Source organism: Asparagus officinalis, chromosome 6 (assembly GCF_001876935.1).
Source record: "Asparagus officinalis chromosome 6, Aspof.V1, whole genome shotgun sequence".
Lineage (NCBI taxonomy): Eukaryota > Viridiplantae > Streptophyta > Magnoliopsida > Asparagales > Asparagaceae > Asparagus > Asparagus officinalis.
This window is the reverse complement of record NC_033799.1, coordinates 76,528,191-76,539,713: the sequence shown is the minus strand read 5'-3', so window position 1 is coordinate 76,539,713 and position 11,523 is coordinate 76,528,191. Positions and strand designations below refer to the sequence as shown.

The 11,523-nt window shown below is 39.0% G+C and overlaps 1 protein-coding gene and 1 pseudogene across 2 annotated transcripts; both read left to right on the top strand.

Annotated features, from left to right (window-relative positions):
* The window catches only part of LOC109844306, a 7,334-nt pseudogene extending 6,052 nt beyond the window's left edge, over window positions 1-1,282 (top strand).
* LOC109844708 (transcription factor UNE12-like) lies at window positions 3,838-10,486 on the top strand. Of its 2 annotated transcripts, XR_002248096.1 has the most exons (8): window positions 3,838-4,062; window positions 4,325-4,414; window positions 4,521-4,640; window positions 4,819-4,884; window positions 5,659-5,724; window positions 7,115-7,192; window positions 8,880-9,188; window positions 10,163-10,486. XR_002248096.1 is itself a non-coding variant. In XM_020413822.1 (7 exons), exons 1-7 carry the CDS (start codon window positions 3,931-3,933, stop codon window positions 9,111-9,113), a joined length of 786 nt encoding a protein of 261 aa, XP_020269411.1. In that variant the 5' UTR covers window positions 3,838-3,930; the 3' UTR covers window positions 9,114-9,698. The 2 variants fall into 2 exon arrangements, 1 of the variants encoding a protein (XP_020269411.1); XM_020413822.1 differs by lacking the exon at window positions 10,163-10,486 and having other exon boundaries at window positions 8,880-9,698.

Below are 11,523 nucleotides of genomic sequence, written 5' to 3'. Positions count from 1 at the left end.
TCAAGTTCTGTGCAACTATCTTATGTTTAACTTTTCCCCCTTTGCTAATCATTCCTACAAAAGGAATCCTTCCATTGTTTTCAAAAGACTTTTGAAACCTTTCAGATAACTTCCAGAGGTATATCCTCTCCTCATCTGTTCCTGGCCTTCAGAAATCTGTAGCGATTTCTAAATAGATGTGACAAGTATTCTTATATGGTGGAGAAATATCTAGTGGGATCTGTACACTGGATGACGGATGGTACAAAGAAAGAAGGATTCTTGGATGAATTCACTCGTCTCCAATCCCTCCTATTTTACTCTGATCCATGATTGGGGAGTCCTCGGACTTTCAATGGAAAGTGTCCGCTCGTTAATTCCTCCTTGCTTGCTATCATTTCCTGAGCTATTGCCTAGTCCACCATTTTGCTTTCTGATATCCTTTCTAATGGCAGTGGAATCACGGAAACGAGACGGCCAGCTATCCGCATGTGAAGTGAGCCTCGTTCACTACGAAGACATGGGCATCCCCAAGGACGTAGCGAAAATGGGCGTTCGCCATGGGATGTGGGGGACCGTCAAAAAGCTACACAACGGCATGAGAGCTTACCAGCTCATGAGGAAAACAACCGAAGCCCCCCTCTCTCGTTGTGCGATGATGGCCCACATCACCACTAAGGTCTCCGTTGGCCGGTCTGCTCTTCCCTCAGACTCTGAGGACTCCGGTTCAGAGGAAGCTGGCAATGAACGTCATACTGGCATCACTCGAAATGATCATCATGGGCTTGGTTGGAAGTGGGTTGTTATTGGAGGCGTGGCTGTTGTTTGCGGGCTTCGTTCTGGACTCATTGGAAAGACTCTTCTCCTTGGAGCTGCAGGGAGACTGGCCAGGAAGCGGTAGTGTTAAATGTACTAACACTTCGGTGCTATTTCGGTATTACCACCCTGTTACTTTACAAAATTTCAAGATACCGTTCGCTCGAGATAGTATCGAAAAGGAAGGTGGGGGGAAAGTGCAATTAACCATTATCCCATCTTTGATCGGCAGGTGTAGCTATTTTGAGACGTCGAGAGATGTGAGGAGGGAGGAGGAATAAACTGCATATATTATGCATCAGATAGAGGATTATATTTTTGTATACTTTTCGCAACCCGTCGAAATGTCACCTTGGTAACTCGTTTCTCCTGTTTTTTGTGATAGTTTTTTTTTTCTTTTTCCTGTCATGTTATTGTTATTGTGGTACGTGTATTATATATAGTATATATTTGTGCAACGGCTAATTAGATGTTGCTGTTAAGATTCTCTTGTTCGTCGTAATGCCAGTTTAAGAGACAAAATTCGAAGATGCTCAGGGAAAAGTACAATTGATTGTGATTCATCTTTAGAAAGCAATTTTCATTGTTAACATTGAGATGTTGAGAGTAGAGGTGGCAACTTTTTGACGCAACCCCATCGCCCTGACGCTATTATTCGACCTGTTATTAACGGGTATGGGTCACGTTATATGAGCCGGGTCATACGTGGGGTGAGACTCTAAATACCTAGTTATTAATTGGGTAACATAAGGGTCACCTGTTTAACTGACCCATTATTATAATCGCTTACCTAAAGTAAGCTACATGCTCCTCAAAAAACCTCTTGCTTCTGACGATGACTTTCCTCTCTACGACCGTGGAGGGAGGTGACGAACAATGAGCGGCGGCGGCGAGCGGCAATTATTGGAAGGGAAAATTTGCAAAATAGACCGTTTTTATAAAGTAATTAGCGAAATAGACCACTTTTGAGAGTAATTAGCAAAATAGACCTCTTTTTGACAAAAGAGGTCGATTTTAAAAAAATGGCTTCAGAAAACATACGGGACTACTAGTCCCGTATGTTTAAAGCTAACTAATCTAATGATTAGTCCACTAATCATTAGATTAGTTAGCTTTAAACATACGGGACTAGTAGTCCCGTATGTTTTCTGAAGCCATTTTTTTAAAATCGACCTCTTTTTGGCCTATTTGCCAAAGAGAGGTCTATTTTGCTAATTACTTTTAAAAGTGGTCTATTTCGCTAATTACTTTATAAAAATGGTCTATTTTGCAAATTTTCCCTTATTGGAATGGGTCTGCTCTTTGACAGAGGGACATCAAGCCCAGGGCAGTAAGCGAACTGAAGTCGGTAGAGGACGGTTTTTACTTCGACATATTCTGATTCTATTTGAGTACAAATTTTTGATAGATAGATTTAATGGGCAGGTTCGGCAAATTTCATAGTGAGAAAGGTATAAAATTAGCATACGAACATTAAAGGAGAACTTCCGCGTGAAATTTTTTTACGGTTTACTAAGATGCTGATTTTAAATTATTCGAGGGAATATAAAATGCTCCGTAAAGCAACTGGGGATATGTAAGTGCTACACGGGTGAAACACAATGTATTTTAGTGCAATTTAGCCGGGAAAAAAACAAGAGTGAGCCGCATACGTATATGTGGAGAAAAACTTATGTCAACTTAAGTGAACCATCCACCAAAGTTTTTATCCTTTGATAAAAAGTCTCCTCATATTATGCACGTATCTCTAGGTATCATCAATGGATAGAAACTTCGGTGGATGGTCCACATAAGTTGACATAAGTTTTTCTCTACGTATATGATTATTTTTAACGTGGCAAATGCAGCCACAGAAGAGAATATTTCCAGCTCACCCGTGCGTTATCTTGGGCTACTTATAGTAACTAGGCTACGTGCCTCGCTGCCCTCGCTCTCCCTTTGGAAAAATGCCGCACGCTTTATTTGAAAGGCAGGGAAACTACTCAGCCGTTGCATCGCATCGCATCGCATAAAAAGCCAAAGCTCAGACCGAACATGAAGCGTGCGTTTAAGAGACAAAATCAGTGAGAGATCCACTTCTTACTTATCTTTTAGAAAAAAAAAAAAAAAGTAGAAAGAAACTCATGAGCGTGTAACGCCCACCTTTTTGAGGTCTCACCTCCGGAACGAGTAGGATAAATTTTTTTTTATTTAAAAAAAAAATAGCGAGAGAAGAAAAACCCTGAACTTTGAGATTTTAGGTGGGATTTTCTAATGTTGTGGGGAGATCCACAGAGGAAATTTTTGTTCTTGGTTATGTTGTGGGGAGATCCACAGAGGCCTATTCAAACTTTATTACAAAAACCGACCCACTTCCTCATCACGTCAGCATCGTGGCCGTAAAGCGGGTTGATTTTTTTTAAACGCGATCCTAATTGGTCGGGGTTGGCAACCCCGACTATTTTGGACCTCCCAAACAATTTGACAACCTAATTATTCAGGGTTGGCAATCCCAACCCCGACTATTTTGAACATCGCCGACAATTTCGCAACCTAATTAGTCGGGGTTGGCAACCCCGACTATTTTTCGAAATGGTCGGGGTTCCCAATCTCTGACCAATTTAAATAGGTGCTAAAATAGTCGGGGTTACCAACCCCGACTAATTAGGTTGCCAAAATAGTCGGGGTAGGATCGCGTTTAAAAAAAATTCGACTCACTTCCTGCCCACGATGTTGACGTGGCTAGAAAGTGGGTCGATTTTCATAATTAACTTTGAAGTGGGTCGAATTTGGGGGAATAAAATTGGTAATGCGTTTAATTTGAAAAATTCTTCTTCCGTAAGACTCTCCAAACTTAACAAGAGGGGTTTTGTATGTCTTTAAAAGTTCCCGAAGGTTCCGCGCAAATTACCCCGAAGTACAGGGGCCCTTTGGTGAATTTTCCCAAATGAAAAAAAGGCGGAGGACCAAATCTACGATTATCAAACATGGCGATGGCCTTCACGTAAAATCTCCCGCTTCTTCCCCCTTTTTCTCTTCCTATAAATACCCCCTCTCTCCTCCCTTTTACAAAGCTCGAGACCTCTTTCTCCGCGAACAGTATCTTCTCCCGAGAATTTCCTCTCGATTCCCAAACCCTAACCCTAATCCTCTCCCATGGCGAACCCGCCGCCTGACGGAATGAACGACGACTTCTTCGACCAGATCTTCTCCATGCCGGCGGCCTACGGTGGCGGTAAGCGTATCCGCGACGATGATCAGGAGGTGAAGAGAAATCCGTCCGAAGCGGTGAGCGGATCTTTTTCACGCTTTCCCAAAGAAAAAAGTCCTATTTTTGCGGTTCTTAATTATTGGTCCCCTTAAACCCTTCATCTTTTTAAATTGCTCCCTCCTCAAATTAGTCATGGTAAGGTGCCCTTTCCATGTTGAGCTAATCTTTCATGTTTCCAAAACGAATCTAAAAGGAGGGAACGTTTAAGGGACCAATATGTAAAAGATGCTGCGTTTTTTTAGCTAAATGCCCTTAAATTGACGTTTATGACATTTGCAGGAGAGAGAGCATCCGGTGCAGTTGACGAGCTTGTTCCCGCCGTACGGACACGGCCAGGTTCATCACATCCGGCCTAATCCTCCTCCTCAAGTCAGCTAACTTTACCCCTTTTTTTCTTTTTTAAGAGTGATATAATTGATACATTTTTTTTGGTTAAAAAAACATTTAATTATTTATTTGTTATTGCTTTGATTAGGTTCTTCATGGGCAAGCACTGCAAGGCACAATGAATGTAGCTCCTCAACCTCCAGCTCCTCGGCCGAGAGTGCGTGCAAGGAGAGGCCAGGCAACCGATCCTCATAGCATCGCAGAGCGAGTAAATTACAATTCTTTCTAACCTTTCCGATGTTGAATTTGTTAATTTTTGAGTTCACAGTAGGAGATTTGTTTGTGATATTGTCTTTTATCGCTTGCTAGAAAGTGATGGGGGGAATTTGTTATGTGTGATGCTTTGTGCATCTTTAACACTTGCCTTTTGTTGTCGGGTTATGTAGCTGAGAAGAGAAAGAATTGCTGAAAGGATTAGGGCATTGCAGGAATTGGTGCCGAGCACGAACAAGGTAATGTATTGTGTACTTTTGGCTATATTGAAAAAAATAAGGAATTCAATTTGCCAATTGTTTATACACATGACATCATAATCATAAAGTGATCTGGAAAAGCAAGTTGGTGGAGTTGCAAAGGAATTTATCTAAAACATAAACCAGGTGAACTCATTTATTTGGGTTCGTGTGAAAATTGAGGTACTAACTGGAATCATGCAATAATTTTTGATATTGTTGACAAAGATCAGCTGCACATTGTAACAAAATTATATTTTTATTTCTCATCCTTTCATACTTTTAGTATTAGCGCTTAAGCAATTTAGTCTTTTTCTCTTTGCGGTTCCATGAAATCACTTAGAAATAAAGGTCCAAGCGCAAGGCACTCACAACCCAGCAAAATTGTGTGTAGAACATGTCCAGGAGCCTCCATGTTTTAGTTCTTTTTGTTTAAAATAATCATCACGTGCTAATTGGTAATGTAACAATGCGGTAGTGCATATAAAGAAAATTGTACAAATATGCAGTGGTTGTAATAATGTTGTCAATATATTGAAAATATTTAAGTCTTCTTTCTATGGAAAGCTTTCTTTCTTTCTTTTTTGTGTTCGGCATATAATGCTCTTAAATTTTAAGTTTGTTCTCTTTTACTTTACACAAATGAAGATTATATTTCACCCAGAGTTGAAGAGAATCGATCTTGAAATGCCAACTCTTCTTTTACTGTAAAATAAAGGCATGTATATCTGCCGGTTACTAAATCTAAATGTGGTCCTTCCTTCTGTTTTGCAGACAGACAGAGCAGCCATGCTTGATGAAATTGTAGATTATGTGAAATTCTTGCGCCTCCAAGTCAAGGTACAATACTGCAAACCAACAAGTTAAAAGCCACCACATTCAGAGACAATCCTCGTATATTAGAAAGACGTCTTATCATAGTAGTGGTTATCCATTTCATTCTAATGTATAGGAACTGCTCTTCAATTATAACCTTCTTCATGTTTTTTTTTAAGGTGAATGCCCTTCCTCTCATGAATAAGAGTTTCTCATAGTTTATTGGGGGCAATCCCTGATTCTATGATCTCTATCACATGGGTTGTTGGGGACAAGCCTTGAATCTATGACCACCCCCATCACATAGGTTTTCACCAACTAAGCACAGTTCCTTTGTTACTGTCTTTATATTTACATCTGAAATAACTAATCTTAGTCTGTAAGATATGATTTTCTGCCTGTGGTTTTAGTCGAGTAGGGAATAGGACAAAACTTCAAAACAGCCCTATTTGCAAACTTAATCCCAAAAACCAACCTGTTTCACCTTTATTTGCAAAAAACGATTTTGAAAAAAAGTTCACAAACTTCACGGGAGTTGAAGTCCCATGAAGTTTTTTACATAACAAACTTCACGGGACTTCAACTCCCGTGAAGTTTGTGAACTTTTTTCTGAAACTAGGTCGGTTTTTGCAAATAAATGAGAAACAGGTCGTTTTTGGGATATTAAGTTTGCAAATAGGGCAGTTTTGAAGTTCTGTCCGTAGGGAATATGATCACGGTACTAATATACTATAACACATAACATAGAAATTTCTGTGAATCCACTGACACACAAACATGCCAGTTCCTAAATTCTACTATCCCCTTATTCTCTTTAATTTATCTTATGTTTTTTGTATATCCGCTCATACACAAACATAGAAAGTAGAGAAGGAATATAACCAATGCTGTAATACATTTTGGAGCAGAGTCTACGTGCATCCAAGGAAATTCGCTTGTTTTTTAAAATTAAATTGATAGTGGTTATTACTCTGTAAAACAATTCTTCTTGGTTCACTTAATATATGAGCAAAAGAATTATTGGCCTACTTATTTGTATGAGTTAGTTTTCTTGTTTGTCAGGTTCATAGTGCATCACAACATTAGCTATTATTTGCAATAGCCACATAGTAATGATGTTTTTTACGTTCTTTAAACATCTATGGTTCCATACTTTCACATAAAATTCGAAGCAATTTGCTTCATCTACCAAACTTGCCAGTCTGCATAGTTTGTGCAGGTGCTGCTGCTGAATTAGCACATCTTATCTGGGAACTTTTTATAACCATTATACAATTTTTTGCAACTAACATAAGAGTTGGCGTTGTAAGCCTTGTAATTTGGAATGATATTGTTTTGAAAATTTTCCCTCAAATAATCTTAGTCCCTTTGGGCCACTGTACAGGTCATCATTAATTCTTTATATAAATGACAGGTTCTAAGTATGAGCAGGTTAGGTGGCGCTGGTGCTGTTGCGCAGTTGGTAGCTGATATCCCCCTGTCCTCAGTTGAGGTAATAAATAATCTGCGAATCAAATATTATGATTGCAGCTACCTAGAAAGTTGAATGTGCTTTTCCCTTCTCACTTGTTTACATTGCACTCCATGCTATTTTTATATTATTGATCAGTGCAACGCATCTTGGGATTTCATCTTTTTTAATGAATTACAACTTTACCACCTTTGTTACTAATGCTACTGTCACAATCGTTTTTTTGTTGTTATAATGAAATAGTAGTTTTTCTGTTAACACTTACAATTCATTAAACTTTATATATTGATAGTGAATTGTGCTGAAGCAATCAATCAGTCAAAATATGTTGAATAAAATTTTCTCTGTATTTGGCCAACATATGAAGTTATCATTCTCCAATTGAGTGATAATTTCTGCATGTCAAACACTAAACTAACTGTTCCTATGGAAAGTATGGATCGTCTGCTAGTGTTTGTGCTCTTATGCACGACTGACAAGACTCTTTTTTGGGTATAAGTCATTTGAGATGTGATCTAATGCGGTAGTCATATTAGGCTTTCAAGAAAACAGTACGTATTTTGCTGCCAATATCTGTTCCCCATTCATGTATGGAATATAGTGCTTCATGTCATTCTTATTAACTTTCTTTACCATTTGGGATCTCTGTCCCTATTTGATAAACCAGAATATGCTCCCAAATTTAATGTTTGTCGTTGCATTCGCTATGCTTTGCCACGCATTATTACTCATACCACTACATATACTTCTCGAGTAAACAGTGTCATTTTCATACGTCCCAACATTTTTGTCTCCTGAGATAGTCCATATCATAGGCCCTCGAACTTCTTTTAAATCAATCGGCAACACCAACTACCCCCACAAACTCATCCTCCCACCAACACACACTACTACATGCGCGTGCAGACACACAAACCAGACCAACAAAGAAAAAGAGGAGAAGGAAGGAAAAGGACAGCAAAACAAAGAAAAGAAGCTCATCAACATGTTCTGCTTTCCTTGTATAATAAAATGCTTTAATGAGGCGGTAAGCCTCCATAATTTATTTGCTGGAGAGGATCCAACTGGTTCTCAGTGAGAAGCATGAGGTGGCTAAGTCGTACAACTAGCACCTTCTTTTCAATTAAATTTGAATTGTGAATTTTAAAGTAGGTTATCTAGTAGATCATTAGTGGACAACTTTTTACAATCATTTGGCATTCTATTTCTTCTTGAGTTAACCAATCACTTACTCAATTCTGTGGAATATTTTATTCTACATGCTTCTTGACTATTCAATAGCATGCTTGGTGTCAAGATCATCTCTTAGAACGAAAAAGAGGAAAAGGAAGGAAAAAGGCAACAAAACAAACCACACACTCGTGAATGTCTTTTTTCATTTTATAATAGACTGCTTGAATGATTGGGGAAACCTCTATTGATTTTTGTTGAAGAAGGTCCTTACTGGTTCTCAGTGCGGAGCATGAGGTGTCTAAGTTGCGCGACTAATCCCTTCTTTCAATTAAATTGGAACTCTGAATTCTAAAGTAGATTATCTAGCAGACCATGAGTGAGCAACTTTATGTAATCATTGCCATTTTAGTGCAACCAATCATTTATTATCCTCAATTCCTAGAATATTTTATTCTTCATGCTTCTTGACTATCGAATAGTATGATTGAACCTATCTCATGTTCTTTTCTTTCTTTATTTTGTTTGTTGACACCAGGGAGGAGACACAAGCGATGGAAGGACCACGCAACAGGTATGGGAGAAGTGGTCAACCGATGGCACGGAACGCCAGGTAGCAAAGCTAATGGAAGAAGATATCGGCGCTGCAATGCAATTCCTCCAGTCCAGAGCCCTCTGCATTATGCCAATCTCCCTTGCAGCTGCAATCTATCACACTCATCCCCAGCCTGAATCTTCGTCAGTCAAACCCGAACCCAACACCCCTTCGTAAACTTGGACCTCCTCCCATCTGATGCCACTGATAGTATTAACCTTCTATTCCTATAGAAGAAAATCATACAGGGAGGTACGAGAATCTGACACGTGCCCCCCGCCCCCGAGCAGAAATCTTAAAGCTATTGGTTAATAATAACCACCCAACTTCAAATTTTCGACGAGACACATGTAGATATGTTGTGATCTCCTCTCTCCCTACAAGACTTTCTACGGATGGCCCCCCCATAGGATTGTTTCCGTTCCCCTCTGAGGTTCTTTCCTTGCTGTCGTCAAAGGCGGTGTTAGATTGCAAGGGAACGGAAAGAGGGAGAGAATCTATACGTATACTACTAGTCAAATATATCCAAAACTTTGAGCGCTTTTTTCAGGGGAGAGGAAAAGGGGAGGGCTTTAGTAGTAGGTCTTTGCCTGCTATTATTTTGCTTTTTGGTGGGGGGGGTGTATAAGTGCGCTAATTGATGACCACTTCAGTGGACTGGTGGGGAGCTCTTTTTTTTTGGCTTTTGCTTGTGGGGTGTGGGCCCAGCTAAAAGGCATGGATGTGTAATTGTGTATAGATTATCTCATGTTTTTTTTTTTTTGTCTTTTGATAGAAATGGGAAGGAGGTTCAAATGGATGATGATGGCGATGATAAAGTGGTGGTGGTGGTGGTGGTGGTGATAGTCTCCTCTTTTACTTATATTAGTGATGATGATATTGGGGGGTTGAGTCAAGAAAGTTGGATCATGCACATTAACTTGCTTGGTAGTGGATGTTGATTGTGTCTCTTGAAAACAAAATTGCGTACAGGGCCCTTCTATGGAGTTAGGAGATCATCATACAAGTGTCTGGTGTAGGACTTTAGAGCTGGTGCTCGCGCTAATAAGAAATTTCTTCTAATCGTTCTGACGTAATATTCTGATTCAATTGATACTGTATAATGAGTTGAGCGCGCTGGTTTAGAAATTAGAACTCCTTCCTCCTCTTATGATCCTTCTTCACGAAGCCCCTCCCCTCTAATGGGATTTTTTTTCGTATCGCCTTGATTTTTCTTTTTTTAACAGGTCATTGTGTGGACAGAGACCCGAGTCAAGCATACGCGTCTCCTTGTTTGTCGAAAGCCAGCTAGTCCATGGCACACTGCTATCTACGGTGGTGCGCGATGAGCGTGTAAATACTTCTCAAGGCTGTTGGATATGCTTCTGCGTCAAGATCTGTTGTCGAACGAGGGATATACGGCAAGCTAATAAGCCTGTAAACGTCCAAGTTTTGCAAAAATGTATTTTCTGACGCGATAAGACGTCGAAGCTTTCGCAAAAATATAATTTCTGACGCAGTATCTGAAATTATTGTCCAGTTGTAATTCGTAATGCATCAAGTTCTTGATATTGGTAAAAGGAGTCTGATAAATGTTGGGTGATAGGTCACGTTCTCGGAGAAATAGTGAAATCGCCTTTCCTGCTCTTCACCCAAACAGGCTTTATAACAATCTTTTGTCAAGCGTACCTTGATTATACTTTGGAAATGGAGCTAGAGCTAGTAAGCAATCCTTTGTCAAGCGAGTCTTGATTATACTTTGGAAACGAAGCTAGAGTTACTAAGCAAAGCTTGATTACATTGTGGAAATGACAGAAAGTTGACAAATAAATGATAAAGCTTATCATGCTTAAAATAAAAAAATTCAAAACAAAACAAACAAATGATAGATCCTATTACACATAATAAAAAAAAAACATTTCATTTATTACAATTTTGGTCAATATAATAATATCAACACGAGATTGACGCGCGAGAAAGAAATGACATATTCTTCTGCTCGGCCATAGATTTAGTAAATTTCCAATATCCCGCGAGACATCAGTTAAATAGTATAATTTTATAATTTAATAAAATTTTTGCAACACCTACCCGTTATACCCTCATTTAACAATTCCTCTTGATTCTCATTTTCCTTATCATGTTTATCGTGCTGTAAAACACTTTTCTCCCGGTTTCGCACCAAAAAGAACGAATGAAGAGCGTGGACTCGCATTTAGTATGTTTATTTATTATTATTATTTTATAAGGGGGAAATACTAATTAATTGCAGGGCATCATCAGGCGCCGCTTTAAAACATGTAAACTACACGTTTATGAGAGCCGTTTAATAAAAAGTAATTTATCCCCTTTAAGAAACCTCAAGATGCCTCTCGGGGAATCTTGTACAGAATACTACTATTCGCTAGTTTTTTTTTATTCTCTCCGGAGATAATGAATATATACTTTACGCTCATTTGATCGGTTTTGACCAAATTGAACCCCACTAATTCCGTTTGCTTAGGTTCCAAACTTTGAACGGTCGCGGTTTCAAATTTTCTCTTTTTAGGGCATCTCCAACAGCTTTTTTAAAATTTTTTCTAAAATAGAAAAACAAAAATCATATTCT

Excerpts from the sequence above, each read along its gene's own strand:
- LOC109844708 (XM_020413822.1), top strand. The coding sequence starts at position 3,931 with ATGGCGAACCCGCCGCCTGACGGAATGAACGACGACTTCTTCGACCAG. Across the intron at positions 4,641-4,818 it reads CTCATAGCATCGCAGAGCGA|CTGAGAAGAGAAAGAATTGC; the intron begins GTAAATTACAAT and ends CGGGTTATGTAG. Across the intron at positions 7,193-8,879 it reads TCCCCCTGTCCTCAGTTGAG|GGAGGAGACACAAGCGATGG; the intron begins GTAATAAATAAT and ends TGTTGACACCAG.